The 23468-nt window shown below is 41.7% G+C and overlaps 1 protein-coding gene across 1 annotated transcript; it reads left to right on the top strand.

The window, feature by feature from the left end:
• Positions 1 to 22169: 22169 nt before the first annotated feature.
• LOC106393277 lies at positions 22170 to 22892 on the top strand. The gene has a single exon (XM_048755725.1). The coding sequence runs from the start codon at positions 22170 to 22172 to the stop codon at positions 22890 to 22892; it is 723 nt and encodes a 240-aa protein (XP_048611682.1).
• Positions 22893 to 23468: the final 576 nt, after the last annotated feature.

The following is a 23468-nucleotide window of genomic DNA, read 5'->3' as shown; positions in this document are numbered from 1 at the left end:
TTGAACTTCAGGACCTTCTAAGTTAGAATCATCTAACTGAATATTTTTTCTCTTCTTGCTCTCAATTTCTTTCAGTGTTTGCATAAACTTAAATCACACATCTCCCGGAACCTTCGTACATGCATCAGTATCCCCTTTCATACCAGCAAGATGATGTTTCATCCTATTAATACCACCTCCTAGTTTTTTTTTGTGACAAAATCCACATTCTAAAACCAGTTTTCCTATTGAATCTTTTGACTGAATCACATAGGACCATGCAATATCTTTTTTTCCTCGGACCGAACGGTTTGCAGCAGCTATTTCTTCGTAGGTTTCCTCAGGGTCAGTCTCCATTGCCTGTAAAAATCATACACAAAGTTTTTTTAAAAATCATGGATAGGACAAAGGAAATATATAGTGTTGTACAAAACAAACAGAACATGACACATCATTGTAATTAAACAAAACAATAGTCACAGCAAAAAAAAATCACGCAGAATATGATTCATGTCATCTGGTATTTGCATAAACAATTAGAATAAGATTACTGACTTTGATTCATACAAAACATATAATGATGAACAAATAAAAACTATAAACCTAGTCGGGGGATACAGAGTATGTGAGACAGCCGCAAGAAAGACAATACTAGGAAATTGATAAGTGAAAAACTGAAAACCTAATCTTTTTATTTGGAATATCCAACCGATTTTAATATCAATTTTTTTTAAAAAAAACTAACATGGTAAATAAAATTTATTCATGGGTTCAACTGGTGCCCGGGTTCCGGGTTTTAACGGTTTTTTTGCGGGTTTTATTAGGTTTTTAAATAGTTGATATTTCTTAAAACCCAAACCGGAATACATGCTGGGTCACCGGGTTTACCGGTCCGACCGCGGGTTCGGGTCGGGCGTCTAGTAGTAATTAGGGCTGGGCATAAAACCCGTAATCCGAAATTCGAACCAAATCTGAACCCAAAAACCCGATCTGTACCCGATTCGAAATGTAAAAAATACCTGAATGGATCTTGTAGGATGTTACAAAACATATTCGAACCCGAAGTGTTACTAACCGAACCTGAACGGATAACTCGGTAACTCGAAAACCCAAAAAAATATCCAAAAAAACCGATCCGAATGTCCAAATTAACAATATAAATATTTGAAACATAAATATGTACTTCAAATATTCAATTTCATATTTATTTGGATATGATATCTAATAATAAGTATTTAAAATTTAAATAAATACCTCAAATACTCCACTATATACAAAGAAGTATATATTTTTATGTTTTACTTTTAAATTTTAAATTTTACTTTGGATATATCCGAACCGATCCGATATAATCAGAATCCGAATGATATATGGTTACTTCGGATATATCGAACTGATCCGAAACCGAAGTGTTATATTCGAATCCGATTCGTACTTGTAAATTTATTAGAGTGTGACCTAGGAGGTACAAATTAGAACCAAAATCCGAAAAACTCGATCCGAACAGTAATGCGCAAGGCCTAGTAGTAATGGACGAATCAAATCAAATCAGTCCTGCCAATATTAAAAGGTATATTATATTATATAAAATGCATTAATAATGAATATGCCGAAAGGACAATATGAGAAGGAGGAGAAAGGTTAAAAATATAGTTTGGTTTGACCAAAGCCAGAAGAAAACCACCATAAAAGTTAGGCATTAGCGTAGTCTTAGAAGCACATCTCTCTGTATGTATTCGTTGAACGATTAGTCAAATATATGGTGTCCAAGTGTACTCAATTTTTTGTCTCTGTAGGTTTTACATTTTTATGTATATCGAGTTCTCTTATTAGTTTTTTTTTGTCGTCTTATTATAAAAGCCACAGTGGCCAACGGATTACAAGTCAGGAATCAGGATCGAAGATCGACTAAGCCCAAATTACAATTTAGCCCAAAGTAAACCTAAAAATTAAGCACATGTCCTCCACTATCCATGGTTCTAGCAGCTCTACGTAGTCAGGTTTGTAGCCATAGCTTGAAAGTGTCCGACTACCGCTCTGCCGCTTGAAGCCTTGAAAAGTTTCTTGACTTATGTCTGAAAGCTTTGGTTCTTGGCTGTTCGCTCCAGACTCCAAAGCTTCATCCTTCGAAACTGACTAAACACTTTTTGCTATCTCCAGATGAAGAATCAACTTGAGCTTAATGATCAGAGTAAGTGAAATCCACAGATACTTGAAGCATACACTCTTCAGAGCACCGTCAGAACACGACCAGCAACCTCAAATCTTCATGTATAACACCCAACTATCTGAATCTCTTGATGAATCTAGCATGTAGATACTTCGTTCTCACTGCTCACATAACACGAACAAAGTTTTACACTTCGATGAAGAAACAATCAAGCAAAACCGATGTAAAGCAAAGAGTCGATCTTGTTTCCGGCATAATCAGACTTTCCTGAGCAGATCGGAAAGCGAATGAAGCACGCAAAAAGTGTGAGAGAAAAGCGGAACCGAAACTTTTCGGAGATTATACCGCACAAAATGGAGATAAATAAAAACATATACATGAAAAAAACGGACGTACCGGAGAGTATTCTGACTATAGGTTTTGAACCGAGAACTGTCGATAAACTAGTGAAAAGAAGAGACGAGAACTCGTCGGTAGGTCGAGACAAAGGCGTTTATTAGATCAGAGAATCGTTCGGTCGATTTACAAATAAGGAAATAAGCCGTAGAAAGCAAACCGGCGAAAACTAGTTCGCCGGAAGGTACAAATCGGCGAAAAAGAGAAATGAAACCCTAGTTCTAATCGAAAGTAAGTGTGTGGTGATTTTGCGGATCCCCTTCTCGTTGCTTCTTACTTTTCTTATATAGGCGGTCGATCGATAACCTAATTCGCTTTCACTTGATGGGCCTTCCGTCGGTTGGGCCGAACTATCGGGCCACTGCTTCGAATCGTCGAGTCGACTGGTTTCAGTCGCTCGTTTGATCGACTAAACGTAGTCTCGAGTCGAGCCGATCGGTTGCTCGCAAGCCGGCGAGCCAAATCTTTTCCACACGGTTATGGGTTAGGACAACTATGATGTGGGCCTTTTGGGAGGGTCAGGTCCATACCCAACAGTAAGTCCCCCCAGTTCACTGGTGAGTAGCGTAGCCGACTCAGTGAATTTGGAAGCAAGGTCTGAAGGATAGATGTTCTGGACCCGTAATCTCGCTCATTTCTTCGGCTAGATGCGTCACGCATTTTCTTGCGATTGATCATTGCATGCTGCGCTTGGGCGTCGAGTCGTTGGGGTTCGTCAGTTTGGATGAACCGACGGTTTTCTTTGGTTTCGGGCATAACCACTGGTTTTGGCCTAAACCGGTTCCGGTTCGCCTCGAGAGGTCGAAGCGTCGCGGGACAGCGTGGACGTCCACACACTTTAATGGGCCCATCTAAGCCCGTTTAGACCAGATGATGACGCCTCGGGGGATGCGGCGCTCCTTGCTTATAAATACTCTCCTCCCCTTTCATTTTTTTCATTCTTCATCCGATTCAAGTACTTTCTCTCTCCTTCTCTCTGATTCTCTCTCTAGATTTTTAGTCGTAGATTTTTAGGAGTCGTGTTTGTCGTTCTTTGTCAATCGTCATGTCGTCGGGCATAAGGTTGTCTAGAGAACAGAAAGGAAAAGCAGTGGCGACGGAATCGAGACATGTGTGAGATGCAGACGTAAATCCTCTTTCCGAATTCGAGGCGATTCATCGCGAAGCCATGATGGACACATCGAACATGGACACACCTCCACTACAAGAAAACTCATGCTTAACGACGAAAATTAACGAGGAAAAACAATCCTCGTAAATTTGCGTCGAGTTTACGACGAATTTACGTGAAAAACTAAAGTCATCGTTATTTCCTCGTAACGTAACGACAAAACTGTTTCGTCGTAAAGTGGATGTAACTTTACGAGTATTTTACGAGGAAAAACTATTTCCTCGTAAATACGACGTAAACTTTGCGTGGTATTTACGAGGGAATAGTTTACGTGTATTTAGCGAGGAAATTTTTGAATCCACCAACTTTATAGGTGTTACACGTTTTTTTTTCCCACCTAATTAATTTTCGTCGTAAATTCATAGCAAAATTACAACTACCAGATTCGAATTTTCCTATAAATATGGATGTTTAAACATCATTTTAAACACACCAACAACAAAAAACGTGAAAGAAAAAAAAATGGCTGGCTCCGGGAATATTTACGAGTTGCGGAAGTGGATGTATATGCATAGAGATGCTAACGGGAGAGTGACGAAAGAATACCTTGCGGGTCTGGAGACATTTATGCATCAAGCAGATTCAACACCGCTCGCCCAAGAAAGTGGTAAGATGTTCTGTCCTTGTCGGAAATGCAACAATTCGAAACTGGCAAACCGTGAAAATGTTTGGAAGCATTTAATAAATAGAGGTTTCACGGCAAATTACTATATCTGGTTTCAACATGGAGAAGGTTTTAATTATGATCAGAATGAAGCTAGTAGTAGTAATAGCAATTTTCAGGAAAAAGAACCGGTTGATCATCATTTGCATAATGAACATAGTTACCAGCAGGAGGAGATGGTAGATTATGATAGGGTTCATGATATGGTAGCTGATGCATTCGTAGCTCATGATGGAGATGAAGAACCTAATATAGATGCAAAAAAGTTTTACGAAATGTTAAACGCGGCGAATCAACCACTTTACAGTGGTTGTAGAGAAGGTCTCTCTAAATTGTCGTTAGCTGCTAGAATGATGAATATTAAAACTGATCACAATCTACCTGAAAGTTGCATGAACGAATGGGCGGACTTGTTTAAAGAGTATTTGCCGGAAGACAATGTGTCTGCTGATTCTTATTATGAGATTCAGAAACTGGTTTATAGTCTTGGGTTGCCTTCGGAGATGATAGATGTTTGCATCGACAACTGCATGATCTATTGGGGAGATGATGAGAAGCTAGAAGAATGTCGATTCTGCAAGAAGCCACGATTCAAGCCGCAAGGACGGGGACGTAATAGGGTACCGTACCAAAGGATGTGGTACCTACCAATTACAGACAGATTGAAAAGATTGTATCAATCAGAGCAGACTGCTGGAAAGATGAGATGGCATGCCGAGCATACTCAGACGGATGGTGAGATGACTCATCCATCAGATGCAAGAGCCTGGAAACATTTCAACAAAGTACATCCAGATTTCGCTAGCAATATCCGGAATGTGTATCTCGGATTATGCACAGATGGATTTAGTCCGTTCGGAATGTCAGGGAGACAATATTCATTGTGGCCAGTCTTTCTTACTCCATACAACCTGCCACCGGAGATGTGCATGCAACGGGAGTTACTATTCTTGACCATATTAATACCTGGTCCGAACCATCCAAAAAGGTCCCTGGATGTTTTCCTACAACCACTGATAAAAGAGTTGAAGGATTTGTGGTCAACAGGGGTGAGGACGTATGACTGTTCAACGAAGACGAATTTTACGATGCGAGCGATGCTTTTGTGGACCATAAGTGATTTCCCTGCCTATGGGATGTTGTCTGGATGGACTACACATGGGAGATTAGCTTGTCCATATTGTAATGGAACGACAGATGCGTTTCAACTGAAGAATGGTAGGAAGACAAGTTGGTTTGATTGTCACCGTCGATTTCTTCCCATTGGCCATCCTTACCGAAGAAACAAGAATTTGTTTAGGCACAAAAGGGTTGTGAGAGACACTCCTCCTCCATATCTAACTGGAGAACAAATTGAAGCGCAAATCGACTACTACGGAGCTAACGAAACAGTTCGTTGGGGTGGTAATTGGCATGTCCCTCGTAATATGCCAGATTCTTACGGTGTTCATCACAACTGGCACAAGAAGAGTATATTTTGGGAGTTGCCATATTGGAAGGATCTTCTTCTGCGCCACAACCTCGATGTGATGCATATAGAGAAGAATTTCTTTGAGAACATCATGAATACAATATTGAATGTCCCAGGGAAGACAAAAGACAACATAAAATCGAGGTTGGACTTGCCGGATATTTGCTCAAGAAGCGAGTTACATATTAAAAGCAATGGACAAGTTCCCGTTCCGATATTCAGATTATCTTCAGAAAAAAAGTCGGTGTTGTTCAACTGGGTGGCATCAGAAGTGAAGTTCCCCGATGGGTATGTTTCGAATCTCTCTAGATGTGTTGAAAAGGGTCAAAAGTTCTCCGGGATGAAGAGTCATGATTGTCATGTATTTATGCAACGACTACTGCCCTTTGCATTTGCGGAGCTACTTCCAACAAACGTACATGAAGCACTTGCAGGTACGTAGTGTATTATATCACAATAATTTACAAAATAATATATGACTAACAATGTGTTTAATTTTTTTTTGAATATAAAAGGCATTGGAGCATTTTTCAGGGATCTGAGCACACGCACTCTTAAAGAAGAAGTTGTGGAACAGCTTCAGGAGAACATTCCCATCTTATTGTGCAACTTGGAGAAGATATTTCCTCCCGGATTTTTTGACGTCATGGAGCATCTAGCTGTCCACCTCCCATATGAGGCATTGCTTCGTGGACCTGTACATTACGGATGGATGTATCAGTATGAGCGAGCCATGAAATATTTGAAGGGAAAAGCAAAGAACCTCGCCAAAGTTGAAGGTTCTATAATTGCTGGAAGTTTGACGGAAGAAGTTTCTCACTTCACATCGTACTACTTTGCGTCAAAAGTACGTACACGGAGAAGAGCTCCAAGAAGATATGATGATGGTGGTGTTGCGCCAACATATGCAGTTGCTGGTGTTCCAGACATCTTTAGCCAGATTGGGCGACTCGGTGGGAAGTGTAAAGAGGTTTGGTGGTCGAGTGAAGAAGACGCTCATAGTGCACACACCTATATTCTACTCAATTGCGAAGATCCATTGATGCGTTATTTTGAAAGGTAACATATATTGACACTTCGAAACACATATAAGTATAATTAATTGTATAATTGCGAGAGATTCATTCCTATAAAATGTGATTTTACAGCCTATTTGTTTCTCAAGTCGAAGAAACATTTCCTGGTATATCCACAAGTGACGTAGACAAAAGGAAAGATCAACACTTCATTAAGTGGTTGCGGAATCAGGTATTAACTAAAACTTTTTTTTCATACATTATCTGTATTTCATTAACATTCTCTTTATTTTTGCAGGTTGATTATGACGACGACGATGCAGATTATCCTAAGTGGTTACACGAAGTAATTCAATCTCCACTTGTAAAGGTCACCACATCACAGATGTATTTCACACGAGGCTATACTTTTCATACATATGACTATGGTAGACAGCGGGCGACCAGTAACTATGGAATATGTGTGAAAGGGGAAACAGATTTCTACGGGATCTTGACGGAGATTATTGAAGTCGAATTTCCAGGGATACTGAAGCTGAAATGCGTCCTCTTCAAATGTGAATGGTTCGACCCCGTCGTCAACAGAGGTGTTCGGTCTAACAAATTCGGTGTAGTTGATGTCAACGGTGGACGAAGGTACAACAAATTCGAGCCTTTCATCTTAGCTTCACAAGCAGACCAAGTTAGCTTCCTTCCATACCCTCGGATGAGAGATTCAGGTATAAATTGGTTAGCAGTGATCAAAGTTACACCTCGAGGACGAATCATCAGTGGAGAAGAACCACCATTGCAAGAAGAACAGATAAATGAAGTCGAGGAACCTGAACAAGAAATTGATGACATCCTTCTCATTGATCCGCATAATCACGAGTACGAAGATCTTACCGATGATGCCACAGACGAAGCTGTTGAAGACGAGTTTAATGAAAATGATGATGTTTCTAGTGATGACGAGAATGTCGATGTATCCGATTGATGTATTTGTTTTATGAATAAGATGAGGGAGTTTGTTTTATGAATAAGATAATGTGGGGTTTGTTTTATGAATAAGGTAATGCCGGGAGTTTGTTTTATGAATAAGCAAATGTGAGAATTGTGGTTTGGAATGGAAATAAAGATGGAGTTTGGAATATATGAAGTAGAAAATAAGGAATATGGGGTTTCGGGTTTTTGGTTTCGGGTTTCGGGTTTTGGGTTTTGGGTTTCGGGTTTTCGGGGTTTGGGGTTCTAGGGATATATGAAGTAGAAAATTAAAGATGGGGGTTTGGAATATATGAAGTAGAAAATTAAAGATGGGGGTTTGGGTTTCGGGTTTCGGGTTTGGGGTTTCGGGTTTGGGGTTTCGGGTTTCGGGTTTGGGGTTTCGGGTTTAGGGTATGGGGTTTGGGGGTTGGGGTTTCGGGTTTCGGGTTTCTGATTCTAGGGATTTAAACATAACACTCGTTAATTCCACGTAAGCACAAATCGTCGTAAAGTCCACGCAGGATGAAATCGTCGTAAAGTCCACGTAGGATGAAATCGTCGTAAAGTCCACGTAGCATAAAATCGTCGTAAAGTCCATGTAGGATTAAATCGTCGTAAAAACCACGTAAGATAACGAGGAAATAACGACGAAACCTAAAATTAAATATGGGGTTTGGAATATATGAAGTAGAAAATTAAAGATGGGGGTTTGGAATATATGAAGTAGAAAATAAGGAATATGGGGTTTGGGGTTTCAGGTTTCGGGTTTCAGGTTTGGGGTTTCGGGTTTCGGGTTTGGGATTTCAAGTTTCGGGTTTGGGGTTCTAGGGATATATGAAGTAGAAAATTAAAGATGGGGGTTTGGAATATATGAAGTAGAAAATTAAAGATGGGGGTTTGGGTTTCGGGTTTCGGGTTTGGGGTTTCGGGTTTGGGGTTTCGGGTTTCGGGTTTGGGGTTTCGGGTTTAGGGTTTTGGGTACTAGGGATTTAAACATAACACTCGTTAAGTCCACGCAGGATGAAATCGTCGTAAAGTCCACGTAGGATGAAATCGTCGTAAAGTCCACGTAGCATGAAATCATCGTAAAGTCCACGTAGGATTAAATCGTCGTAAAAACCACGTAAGACAACGAGGAAATAACGACGAAACCTAAAATAAAATATGAGGTTTGGAATATATGAAGTAGAAAATTAAAGATGGGGGTTTGGAATATATGAAGTAGAAAATAAGGAATATGGGGTTTGGGGTTTCAGGTTTCGGGTTTGGGGTTTCAGGTTTCGGGTTTGGGGTTCTAGGGATATATGAAGAAGAAAATTAAAGATGGGGGTTTGGAATATATGAAGTAGAAAATTAAAGATGGGGGTTTGGGTTTCGGGTTTCGGGTTTGGGGTTTCGGATTTGGGGTTTCGGGTTTCGGGTTTGGGGTTTCGGGTTTAGGGTTTCGGGTATGGGGTTTGGGGGTTGGGATTTCGGGTTTCGGGTTTCTGATTCTAGGGATTTAAACATAACACTCGTTAAGTCCACGCAGGATGAAATCGTCGTAAAGTCCACGTAGGATGAAATCGTCGTAAAGTCCACGTAGCATGAAATCGTCGTAAAGTCCACGTAGGATTAAATCGTCGTAAAAACCACGTAAGACAACGAGGAAATAATGACGAAACCTAAAATAAAATATGAGGTTTGGAATATATGAAGTAGAAAATTAAAGATGGGGGTTTGGAATATATGAAGTAGAAAATAAGGAATATGGGGTTTGGAGTTTCAGGTTTCGGGTTTCGGGTTTGGGGTTTGGAATATATGAAGTAGAAAATTAAAGATGGGGGTTTGGAATATATGAAGTAGAAAATAAGGAATATGGGGTTTGGGGTTTCGGGTTTGGGGTTTCGGGTTTCGGGTTTGGGGTTTCGGGTTTGGGGTTTCGGGTTTCGGGGTTGGGGTTTCGGGTTTCGGGTTTGGGGTTTGGGGTTTGGGGTTTGGGGTTTTGGGTTTGGGGTTTGGGGTTTCGGGTTTGGGGTTTCGGGATTTAAACATAACACTCGTTAATTCCACGTAGGATGAAATCGTCGTAACCACGTAAAAAGATTTAAACATAAATCACGTTAATTCCACGTAAGCAAAATCGTCGTAAAGTCCACGTAAAAAAAAATACGGGCCTTTGTGATTCCTCGCCATTTCCTCGTAAAAAAAAACACGGGCCTTTGTAACTGCTCGCTATTTCGTCGTAAATTTACGACAAATTTGCGACGATATGTAATCTTATATATACACCCGACCGGTCACTCTTTCTTTCCTCTCTACTTCCTCTCCATTTCGTAGCAATGGTAAGCCTCTCTGATTCCTCTCTAATTTGGTTAGTTTAGGATAGATTAGGTGGTTAGTATAGGGAATTTAGATAGGTTTGCGGATTTTATGTTATTTAGTGTTGATTAGGTGGATAATGTTGGAAAATATATTGTTGATGTTAATTTTAAAAATTTCATTTTTTTTTCAGGTTCGAAAAGGAAGACTTACTGCCCATTACAGAGAGATCTTCGGTGAGCCGGGTAGTCGTTTAGACCCGGCCTCTTCTTCCGCTCCCAGTTCTTCGGGCCAGGAGACTGTCCCCGAGACTCAGTACACTCAGAGAGTCTCTGGGTCTACTTCTTCTAGTGCACCATCGGCTCCTCATGTGCCTCCTCCGATGCCTCCTCCTGTGCCTCCTCCGATGGCACCTCCGATGGCCGCTGATATTCATCCTGATCTGATGGTGCCTCCGAGTGCTCCTTACTCGCAGTACACGGTAGAGGACATTCTCAGTCTGCCAGGCAGAGAAGGTTTACCAGTCATCGACCCAGACCGACCGGACGGAACGTTGTGGTATGTTGCATTAATTTTTTTAATTCGTTTAAATATCTTTTATAACATTAAAAATAATTTATATTTTAAATTTGTATTTTCCAGGTGGGGGGTTGACGGATGTCTTGCATCGGACGTAACCGACACGATCAAGGGTTACTTCTCCATGGCACATCCAAACTGGAGTAAGACGCCTCACTACGTCAGAAAGACGTGGTTCAAAATTTACGCTGTAAGTTTCTATTAATTAATTATATATATTTTAATTTTTTCATGATTTATATATATACTTTCTAAAAAACTAATTGTTAATTTATTTTTTCCAACAGCAAAAATATAATTGGGCTTTGGGGATCACTGAGAGGGTGAGGAAGAAGTTTAACGCGAAAGCGAAAGTTCGCTTGTTGGACACGGTCTCCAACTGGAAGGGTGACTGGATCGTGAAGGGGTATGAGCGTGGCAAACCCGCTGAGCTCACCACGGACGTGTGGGATGGCCTCATCCGTTATTGGCGCCTTCCTGATTCGATTAGAATCGCCCAGGCTTGCTCTAACTCCCGTAACACGGTCGATGAGCACGGGAACGGGCCGATGCTTCACACTACGGGCCAAAAACCCCACGCCGGTGTCCGTTTGGAAATGGTAATTAAATATTTTATTAAATAATTTTTTTAATAATTATATTAATTTATTCTAACTTTCTTAACTGTTTTTTAGGCCAAAGAGACGGGACATCTCCCGTCTCTTATGGAACTTTACGAGAGGACCCACAAGAACAAGGCGGGCGTATTTGTAGATGGCAAGTCCGAGCAAATCTACAACGACGTAGTTGCTCGGGTTGAAGACCGCCAGACTCAGCTGACCCAGCAGTCTACCGACGGATTACCCGTCACCTTATCCACACTTGAAGTGGATAAGATTTACGAGGAGGTAAATTTTCAAAAAAATTAATTTTTAATTATTCATTTAATTTAACTTAAAATATTTACTTACAATATTTATTTTTTGTTTTTAAGGTTGTCCCTAAAAAAAAGGGACGGACGTTGGGTATTGGTTCCGTCAACGATGTTCCGAGAGCGACATCGTCTTATGGTCAGCGACGGGATGATGAAGTCACGGAGCTGCGTAGAGAGTCCGCTCAGCTGCGTAACGAGTTGACCGCGACAAAATCTCGTATGGGTGGAGTCGAGGGCTTCTTGGACGTTATTGCGGCCACAAATCCGGAATGGGAGTCCATGTTGAGGAACATGCGACAACAACATCCCATTCATGGCGAGTCATCCGACGACGTACATAACGAGGCGGATGTTACGAGGAGGAGTGATGAATTCTACCGGGCGATGAACGACCCTTAGTTTTTTTTTTGTTGTTGTATTATATAAATTCAAAACTTATTTATATATAAAATATTTTCATATGAATTTATTTTTATTTTGAATATTAATTTATTATTAAATTAAATAATTTTAATTATTTTTTAATTATATTTTAAAATTCCGTAAAATAATAAAAACGAAGTAAATTCGTAGCTAATGTACGACCTCTTTACGTGGAAATCTTACGAGGAAATGACGAGAAACAGTTTACGAGTATTTTACGAGGAATTATTTACGAGGAAATAACGAGGAAATGTTTACGACCATTTTACGAGGAAATCATTTCGTGGTTGTTACGTGTATTTTGCGAGGAAAATCTTTCAAGGTATTTATGTGTAGATTACGAGGAACTGTTTTCGATTTATTTACGAGGAATTGTAGCGACGTCCTTACGAGGAATTGTAGCGACGTCTTTACGACGAATCGTTCTACTTCGTCTTTACGACGAAATATATTCCTCGCTAAGTTACGACGAATTAGCGAGGAAATATGTGTTACGACGGATGTGTAACGAGCAAACGCGTTTCCTCGCTAATTCGTCGTAAAGCCTATTTTACGACGAAATAACGAGGAAAACCGCCCTCGTTAAGATTATGTTTTCTTGTAGTGCTCAGCGGGTTCTAGTTGTCGAGTCGGCGAGACAGCTTCGTGAAGAAAGAGCGAATGCTACCTCTGCTGCTCAGGATTGCGCGAGAGACAGTCAAGGTGGAGCGAGCGATGGTGAAGTTTCCCCTCCCGAATTCGTTCCGACCTGTTACCATCTTGGAGGGATCTTCGAAGAGCTTCCTGCGTTAGCGTCGGAGTTGATGCGTTCTCCGAACGTGGAAGGGCAATCCTAAGAGAACGTTGAAGAGACTCGCTCGACTCCGAGCAGCGTGAAGATTTTGTTAAGGGAGTGTCGAGGAGTCGGAGTAACCTTTCTCATCCCTATGAAGGCCCAAAGACTGTGGTCCCCTCCTGTGGGATTCCAATGTGTATACGAGTCGTATTTTCAGGATGAAACGAGTCTCTGGTTTCCGCTCCCTCGACTCATTGCTTCCTATGCGAGATGTCGCGACGCAGAGATTTCTCAGTTTTTAAACGGTTCGCTCCATCTCGCGGTTCACTGATGGTGATGGCCGCGGAGATCGTGTCGAAGAGCGTCCGAGCTTTTGAAGAGTTGACGTATCTCAAGTCGAAGGGAGATGGATTATTCTCAATCCAGATGAGGCCGAACTATAACATGGTTGTTGGGCATCCCAACAAGACGCAGCTGTGGCAGCGCTTCCATTCGCCTTCGAAGACCCGCCCGGCGATACCTTTCAATTTTTATAGAATCCCGAACTTGGTAGAATGCTGTTGATAACTCGTTATTACCTCCTTCTTTATTCCTAATGACTTCGTCATTTGTTGCAGTTGATCACCCGGACACAGCTGCGTACCCTGAAGAGTTCATAGCGAACCAGCGATGCGAAGCGAACGCTCGCGCCGTCGCATCGCTGGTTCAGGAAAGTTGGGACAACATTACCGTTGAAAGGATTTCGAGAAGTAATTTTCTTTAACCCCTTTGCTCGAACATGTCATTTCATTTTTTTATCTCTCTCTTTTTTTTGTCGTGGCCTTATTCGTCGGTTTCTCGCAAGGGATTGGAGATCTGATCTTCTGCCGTTAGTGGTTGGCAATAAACGACGACTCTCTCTATTCACCAGGGTGGAGCTGAAAGAGATCAACGCAGCCAGAAGAATGAAGGCTCTACCCGACTTGAGTGCGATCATAGGGCGATTCGTCGGGTAACAAGCCGACGGGGACTTCTGGTGGGGCGACTCGTAAAAAGACTTCACCTGCTAGTACTCAGCCAGCATCGGTCCCTGATCCCGTCGACGTCGAGCCTTCGAGTGAAGACTCGGCGCCAGAAACTGACGAACCGGCAAAGGCCAAGAAGAAAGGAAAGAAGAGATCTGCTCCTGGTCCGTCTCTCATGGCAGCTCAAGAGGGCTCATCGGAGGCCGCTACTGAGGTTCGATTGGATGAGCCTCCAAAAAAGAAGAAGAAGAAGGAAAAGAAGTAGAAGAAGTCTGTGGAGGAAGAGCCGAAACTTGGCGACGGCATAGAGGATCGAGAGGTTGTTGCTCACGGTGGTTTGGGTCATGGTATCGCGGCTCAGACCGATGATGGGTTGAGCGGTTCTCCGGTCGTTCCTTTGGAAAAGGATAGGAGGAAAGCATCTATCGAGCAGGACGCACCGGCCTCTAGCGAACAAGGCCACTCTAAGGTGACTGAGGAGAGAGATGGAGCGGGGGTTCCTCGACCGGTCACAGCTGACACTCTTCGCACCGCGCCTCCGGCGACTGGGAGCAGTTCAGCTCGGAAGAGGCCTCACATTGAATTTCCTAACACGTGGAATTCAAGTATGATGGCGATACGCCGCTCTCTTACGCCTCGGAGGAATGTGCTTAGTTAGTCCGTCAGATCCGAGGTGGTGCGAACGATATACCGTCGGTTAAGGATCTGAGTTTTTGGGAGCCTTACATCGATGCAGCGAGGACCAAGGTTTTGGTAAGGGTCACAGCTTCCTTTAATTCCCGTTGTATAGAAAATTTCTACCTGATCCTAACATTGGCTTGTGTTTGCGCAGAGTGACGGAAGCATGAACTACATCATCGAGAAGCATGACTCTGCCTTGAAAGAGACTCTCGCTAAGCTGAAGAAAGCCGAGAAGCTCGCACGAGCGAAGGACGCAGCCTTTACCCGAAAAACGGGTGAGTTTAAGAAGTTCGTCGACGAGGCTGCTGCGGAGAAAGATCAACTGCTGGCAGAGAAGACGACTCAGAAGGTGAAGTTCCTGGAGAAGTTCGGGGATTTGAATGACAAGTTCAAGTCGTCTCGTGAAAAGATTAAGGGACTCGAGCGAGAGAAAGCCGTTCTGGAGAATGAGAAGGCTGCTTTGGAGGAAGAGCAGAAAACCGCGTCTCTCAGACACGTTCGTGAGATCAATCGGCTCAAGGACTTTTGGAATTTTGAAGTTACTCATGAGCGAGTGAGGGTCCAGACTACAATGATTGCAAAATGCAACTGCGGATTAAACCACATCCGCAGTCGGGAAGCTCGTCGCGAGGACTTCGACAATGCTCGCCTTCTCTACAGCCAAGCGTTCGGTACGAGGAAGTGTCTTCAGTCGCTGAAGGCAAATGGTCGTGACATTCCTCAAGAAGTCATCTGACATGTTTTCCGAGCAAAAGAACCACTTCTATCTGGAGGCTAGGCGACTCGACGTTGGCGAGATCCCGGAAACTGACTTGACTCTGTCTCCACTTCTCCTCAAATCACCGTTCCTCAACGAGCATGTTTTGGCGGGGATTGATCCATACAGATCGGACGCGGGTATTGTCGATCCCGGGACTGCGATCGTTTTTCGGACCCCGAGTAGTTCCCTCGGTGAGCGATCGGGCGACCGTTTGAACGAGACTGAGCTCGAGCCCGTGAGACCTACGGGAGAACCTGTGATCTCTAAAGGAACTTCCGAAGTTGCTCCTCAGCTTGGTGACAAGGGTTCTGCACCGTCAGGGGGCAATCAGAACGATAGAAGAATGCTTGAGATTTCTGACTCTTCTTCATAAGACCAAATTGACAGTGGGGAAGTTGGAGCGGCCTCAGCTAGGGGAGACTTGGTCGAAAAGGAAAAGGATCCGGAACTAACAGACGCATATACAGACAGAAGTTCGCTGGGGTTGGAACCGGTTGCGATCGAAGAAGTGCTTCCTGCTGAAGGACCGGTTGAAGAAACGAGCGTCGAACCGTCGGGCGAAGGGCCGCTGGGATCAGAGCCGGTCGAGACCGAAGGGGCGCTTCCCACTGAAGAGCAGACCCAAGAGCCGAATATCATCCTGTCGGCGTCCCACACGGAGGATTGATTTACTTGTTGTTGTTGTTGTTGTTGTTGTTTTTCTTAGACCTTTTCCTTTTAGCCCTCTGAGGCTTTTGTTGTTGTAATTTTGAACCTTGATTTATGTTGAAGTTGTGTTTTGAATTTCGTTAAGTTTCAGTAAGTCGTTGATTGCTCCTAGACTTAGAATCGTACTAAACTCTTCAGTAAGTCGTAGAGTATTATTGTTTGTAGACTTAGGATTTTAACGAATTCCTTAGCTAAGCCATTTCGTTGACCTCAAAGTAAGCCCAAGGGTCGACCAGTCGCTTGGTGACCCTCGTTTTGGACTTATCGAGGTGGAATGCTTCGTGTCGATAGTTCTGAGCTATGACTTGGTTTATTCAAAGTAAATCGTTTCATGGTCGATCCGTCAGTCCTTTGACCTTAGATTTATTGAACATTTTGGAACGACAACGGTTCACAGTCGATCTTAACGTAATTTCAAAGCATTCGGTCGGCCAAACCCAACTTAGAGAATCATAATGTTGGGGTCGAAAACGGTTACGACGAAGTTAACGTCCAAATCCCCGCAAAATACAAGTATGCCTTTTCGCAACAAATCATGTTCGATCAAGAGAACGTCGCAACGTATGTTCCCGAGATAAATTTTCGTTCGAATTCTGTTTAGATCAAACATAAGCCATCGGAAACATACCCAGACCAGTTACGGATAGGTCCGAGTATAACGATCGTAACACGGACGAACCAAGCTCGGTCATTACGCTACTACCGCACATGCACGGTCGCTACGTAGTGACCAAGCGTTCGTTCCGCTCGGTCGCTACGTAGCGACCAAGCTCAAGCCGAAGCTCGGTCGCTACGCAGCAACCAAGCTCGAGCCGAAGCTCGGTCACTCGCTACGTAGCGACCGAGCGTCCGTTCCGCTCGATCGCTACCCAGCGACCGAGCTCTTCTGAAACGTCAATACAACATTAGTCCATGCATTCTCGTCTACCCTTCGATGCTATTTCCCGAAGACCATAGCGAACCCATTTCACGTTTCCCGCCATTCTAAGTCATCGATCAAACTTTACCGTAAAAACCGCGGATAGTTCGTTCTTTATCGAAAGAAGCCGTAATAAACGCTTCGAGTCAGAAGACGGCCCAAAGGGACCTATGACATGACTCGAGGCCCAACTTACGATTTCTTAACCAACAGCCCGTAAGCCGCATGATGGTTTACGCTTGGTTTGCAAGGAAAGATAAATGTCAAGTTTCCGCGGATAAATACGAAATTTTGAAGACAATTACGAAGATCGGAAAAAATGGAATATCTCCATTTTTACGCTATGACGGCTTAAGGACAGAAGAGGAAAAGAGCAAACCGACCTAGGAGCCAGTATATAAGGAGTCCTAGGCGAGAAGCATGGATAGGACTTTTCTCAGAGCAAACTTAGCACTTAAAACAATTAGGCATATTTCCGTTTTTGTTATTCGAGCTGCGACTCAACTAGGTTATTGCCGTCTTAGGGTTTTAGAACTAGGAATCTCGCCGACAGCTCTCGCAGCCCAGGCTCTTACCTTGTTGTAACGCTCAAACCCGAATTCGAAATAAGATCTACTTTGCTCTGTTTTCGATTTTTTATAGTTTATCGTTGTTATTCTTGTGTTCTGATTGCTTGGCGTGTGGTATTAGCATATATCCGGGACCTTCTGAAATTAGGGTTTTCCTAGTTTCCTTATTTAAACGGAAATCGACAGTGTGAATTTTGGTTCCCACACATAAGATGACTGAAAGTTATCGTCTCAGTCGTATCGCTTAAAACCATGACGCGACTGAAAGTCCCCTGAACATGAGTCTGATTAGGATGCATTCAATTGTGGGCGCGAGTGCTAGTACGTTTGTCCAAGAGACCGGGTCGTTCTCGTGCATAAGCATCGCGGAAGCGAGTGAGTGCTTCGTCTCGCTAGGAGAGTTTGTTTTTGTTTTTTGGTTATAGATGGAACGATTAAGGCTGCCTACGTTACTCTGAGAGAGGATCAAGCCATTCGTAGTTCCTTTTCTCCGAGTGAAAGTGGCATGGCAGTGGATGTGCATTCACTCGAGTTTTTTTTTTGTTTGGCGAGTGAAAGTGACGGTACGTCATTCACTCGGTAATGTTTAAACTTGATCAAGTAAAAGTGACTGAGTGTCAGTTACTCGGTGGCTCGATATATTCTCAAGAATAATATTGTCGTAGATGCATGGAGTTCCATGTTCTGGGAACGGCTTCGCCGGTGGACGTCTCGAGTCGGTAGACTCCTGGTTTGACGACTTGAGCGATTTTGTACGGGCCTTCCCAGTTGGTCCCGAGCTTACCGGCGTTCAACTCCATGGTGTTTTTGAACACTTTGTGCAGTACGATATCGCCTAACTTGAGAGGTCGAAATCTGACTTTCTTGTTGTAGTAGCTCTCGATCTGATGCTGATAGTTCTGTATAGATATATATCTAGAAAAGAGTGTGTCAGGAGGTTTGTGCATGATATATGCGTTAGCAAATAATGATATATTTTCATTCTTGTTCTAGTGATCAATGAAATCTGGTTGAGGTCCCAGGGATGTAGGTAACGAACCCCGTTAACAAGTTTGTGTGTCATCTACTTTATGCTCTATATATTTCTCGATTCATCCGCACTTACAATTGGTATCAGATCGGGGTTCGATAGAGTTTACGACTAGTTTCGAGTAGATCATGGTGAGTGACAGAAACTACGTCAGGAAGTACGATAGAGTTTAAGTCAGGATTGATGGAGAGAGTTAAGCTTCCTTCGAGGAAGAGTTTTTCATGGAATGGGCGAGACAATTCTTATATTGGGTTCATGGCTGGTGAATAGATGAAGGAGAATGCAACGAGAGGAAAGTTGCGTCATATTTCAGCATTGGACAAAGTGATCAGTGTGGTCTTGGATTAAAAAGGAAATCTTCTAAAGGTGGATATGTTTTAGTGTCTAGAGGAACATCGAAGAATGTAGCGGCGTGTGCTACAAATCTGATGGTTAAGATTTCGGCATGGACTGCAACAGACGGTAAAGCTACAAGTGCTACATCGTCTGGTGCAAATTCTGCTACTTTGACTACTGTAAGGGCTGCTACTATGACTACAGCAAGGTCATGTGGATTGATGGTTTTGATTTTGGTCAAGGAGCAAATCATGGTGGGATACGGCTCAGGAATATGTGTCCTGGAAGATCTGGTCATTATGGTGATGGTTGAATGAGATTCTATCCTCAGTATGGAGGATGACGATCATCTTCATATTAATTTTGACGATCATCTTCATATTAATTTTTGACCACGATGTGACTCAAAGGGAGAGATTGGAGATGCAGCTTCATGTTTGAGTTGTTGAGTTCACATACATAGTCAAAATGGGGGAGATTGAAGATGTAATTTCCTAAGGTTTTCTGTTGTAGTTCGTGATGTACTACAAGACGTGTGTCAAGACGTTGAGTTGTGAAGATGTTCACAAAGAAGTTTCCTTACATGGATTGCATGTGTAAGTTGAGCTTGGAAAAGAAAAGAGAATATCTTGTTGAAAACAAATGACATTTACGATTTAGCAAAAGGGTTTTGCTTGGAGAGGAAGTGTTACTTGGAGAGAAATAGAAAGTTTCCTTATATGGAAATGAAAGTTCATTAAAGTGCATTTAATGAACTTAGAGAGAAAGATTATGGTTATTATATAAGGAGGGGCGTGCCTTATAAGAAGAGAAGACCTAGAGAATAAAGAGAGAGGTTTCATTGTTTATTGTATTGCTTGGTGTCAAAGTACATTCTGAAGCAGTTCGTGATGGAGTCCGATGTTGACTTAGTTTGGTGGCGTTGGTATTGAGGCTGTGTATGGTGATGTCCGTGTTGACGTTTTGTGTGATGGAGCTGGCCATTACTTGGAGCTAGTGGTGAGCTTCGCGTGTGCTTGGAGGTTCAAGCATTTTGTATCACTAGTGTGCGTTAGGTGCTGACGTACTTGGTGAAGTACATGGTGACATATCTTTGGAGACTTGGAGGTTGAAGCCTATACTCAAGGGGAGTTTAGCACACGCAGTTTCATTGAGAAGGTCTGAGAAGATTGCAGCTGTGTGAAGACAGTGAGCTCTGGTGCGACCGGATGGTGATCAATGCATGCGTGCTTGATTTCTAATCTTCATAGATATCTATATAGAAAAGAGCGTTTCAGGAAGTTTGTGCCTGATGTATGCGTTAGCAAATAATGATGTATTTTCATTCTTGTTCTAGTGATCAATGAAATCTGGACGAGGTTGCGGGAATTTAGGAAACGAACCCCGTTAACAAACTTTGTGTGTCATCTATTTTCTGCTCTATATATTTCTCGACTCATCCACACTTATAACGAGTTTACATTTTTATCACAACCGTTTTCTGTTCTTTTGCCCTATATATATAATACACCCTAGTTATATAACAAAACATTATAAAGCGCAACAAGTCATTCCTAAAAATATAGTGGTCTTAAAATATTCACGAAGATAAGGTCAAGATAGATAGAGTCTGTTTCTCTTTTTTCCAAAGATGCAAAGAGGATCCTCTATTTGCATTTTGTAATTAGAATCTTAAATACAAATATCTAAGAGTTTTTAAAATATTGAATAAACTAATTTCAATATTTAATTGATATCTCAAACTTATTTACAAATTTTTAACTGAATTTTTTTTTAAAATATACACCTAAAATTCAATTATTATTATATTATATACTAAAATTTTGGGATGGAAATAATAACAAATAGTAGAAAATTTGTAAGACCATCTCCAACCCACCCCTATTTCTATCTCTATATTTTCCCATAAAATAGATAAACTCTATTATAGAGGTGAAAATGCTCCAATATATGCCTCTATAATAGAGTTCCTCTATTTATAGGGGAAAATATAGAGATATGATATTTCTACCTCTAAATATAGAGGCAAAAAGTAATTTTCCTCTATATTTTCTTCTAAAATAGAGGAACTCTATTATAGAGGCATACATTGGAGTATTTTCAGCTGTATAATAGAGATCTATATTTAGAGGAAAATATAGAGGTGTACATTGGAGATGCTCTAACATCAACATTGTCAACGAGATGCTCCCATTAGATATCTAATTAATATAATACTGCTAAAATAATACAATCTATTCTATTAAAACATGAACATGACCTATTGATATAAGTGTAGTCTAACTATTTTAATACAATTATTAATATCTTTTATTGATCATTTAAGAAAAATATTATACAAAAAAGAACACAAATATGACTAAAGACACAAACATCTATTCTATTAAAACATGAACATGACCTATTGATATAGGTGTAGTCCAACTATTTTAATACAATTATTAAAAAATTTTATTAATCATTTAAGAAAAATATTATACAAAAAAAAAACACAAATATGACTAAAACTCACAAACATAAAAATTAAATTTCTAAAAAAATGTAAAACAAAAGATATACATGCCATTAAAAAGGAGGTCAAAATCTAGTTATCTTATAAAGTAAAACAAAAAAAGAGTGAAACAATTAAAAATATATAAGTGGCAATAGAGTGTACTTAAATATTTTTAAATTTTCTATATAAAGTTCCAAAAAGAGGTCAAAAATACCCTTTTAAAAAAAATATCCAACGGATGCGAGATGTTGAGCGAGAAAGCGCTCTCTAGGAACTCCTCGTGGGCTTAAGTGTTTTGGAGCTCGTGTTTTTTCTTAAATCTAAGATTGGGCAAAGCATTTTTCACACGTTTTCTAGTTAAAAGTTCAGTACTTTCTCTTTCATTTACTATATTCTGCTTTTAGGCACAATATCTTAAGTGTTTTTCACCTACTTTTTCTTCTTCATTGAAGATAAGGTGGTTCAACATTTATTCTGGATCTGAAATTTGGGTGATTTAAAGCAAAATTTCAAGATGTCTGCTGCTATGGACAGAGCTCTTATGGCTCTTTCATTGGTAGAAGAAGAAGAAGACGTTTCGTTTACGATGCCGGAATTACCTGGGTTTAGCTCGGCTGAAGAAAATGCTTTAAGCATCATTGGAAGAACTCTCAACCCGGAATGTCAAAAAATCGCGGGTCTTATCCTGACCATGCCAAGGAAATGGCAGAAAGAAAGAAGAATAAGGGGAATAGCGCTCTCTGAAGAAAAATTTCAGTTCATCTTCAGAACTGAACATGATTTTCTTGATGTTCTGGAGAAAGGAGTTCAAACCTTTAATGAGTGGCCTATGGTACTAGAGAGATGAATGGAGAACCCATCTGATGACTATCTTCAATATATACCGCTATGGGTTCGGATAAGCAAGATTCCGGTCAACTACTACACCCATTCGGCTTTGATGTCTCTTGGAGGAATGCTAGGAGAAGTGAAGGTGGTGGCCTTTGATCCGTCGAAGCCAATAACTCAACCTTTCATCAGAGTTCAAGTTCGTTTTAATGTCGCCAATCCCTTGAGAATGGCGAAAGTTCTGAATATGGGGGAAGGCAAAACGCACACCATACACTTTGACATTCAAAAGTTGCAGAAAAGGTGCTTCACCTGCAAGAGGCTTAACCATGAGAAGAGTATATGCTCATGGGAGGTGAAGAAAAGACAAGAGATGGCTCAAATGAGAAGAGAAAATATTATCACTGAGAAAAGCAAAGTAGTTTCGGTGCTGAAACAGAGTGACCCTCTGTTTGGAGTACTAAAAGAGGAGCAAGTGGCGATCAATCCGCTGACAGGGAGACCAAAAATTGCTAATGAAGTTCTAGAGGAAATGAAAAGATTCCTTATGGGCGACACAGCTGAAGCATTGGCAATCAAAATTGATAAGGTGAAGAAATCTGTTAAAGAAGCTGAGAGGGACCCGATAGTACAAAGGACGGTCTTAAGGCTGGAAGCAGCGCCGATCACTACAACAGAGCTCAACAAAGTCAAAGGTCCAGTATTCGACTTTGGTGAAAAGGAAATGGAAAGATGCGACTGAGACCTCAATGTTAATCCAAAAAAACTCATGTCGGCCTCCATGAAGGCTAACAGAAACATGTATCTTCTAAACGCTCCTACAAGCAACAGTGCAGACCGATCAGAGGACTCGGAGGGTGACTTTAGGGGAAGAGAACTCTGAATGTCCAACGGTGTTTCGGGCTGGTTTCTCTGAACCGTGCTCTTCCGGGACAGTTAGAAAATGGGCCCCTATCAGGCAAAGACCACCAAGAGCGCAGAGACAAAGAAACTTGCTACCATTGCCGATAGAAGATAAGACGCTGAGTGGTGAGAGAAGGGAAGGAAAACAGGAAGTGGGATCGAGGAAGAGGAAGAAGACAAACCAAGGAGACACAGAGATCTCCACCAACAAGGCGCAATGCCTTGCGGTGATCCCAAATGAGGGATTTCCCTCTTCCCAATGAGCATTATGAGTTGGAATTGTCAAGGCTTGGGGTGGCCTCAAGGATTGACAATTCAGAGACTGTGGGAGATGCGTCAAAACCATTTCCCGGAGATTTTATTTTTGATGGAAACAAAAAATTGTCGGAATGTTTTAGTTGACTTGCAAGTTTGG

Source organism: Brassica napus, chromosome C4 (genome assembly GCF_020379485.1).
Source record: "Brassica napus cultivar Da-Ae chromosome C4, Da-Ae, whole genome shotgun sequence".
NCBI classification, from domain to species: domain Eukaryota; kingdom Viridiplantae; phylum Streptophyta; class Magnoliopsida; order Brassicales; family Brassicaceae; genus Brassica; species Brassica napus.
The sequence above is the reverse complement of the archived record's forward strand: the minus strand, read 5'-3'. Positions and strand labels throughout refer to the sequence as shown.

What these genes read in the sequence shown, in the direction of transcription:
- LOC106393277 (XM_048755725.1), top strand. Translation starts at nt 22,170, where the DNA reads ATGGAGAACCCATCTGATGACTATCTTCAATATATACCGCTATGGGTT.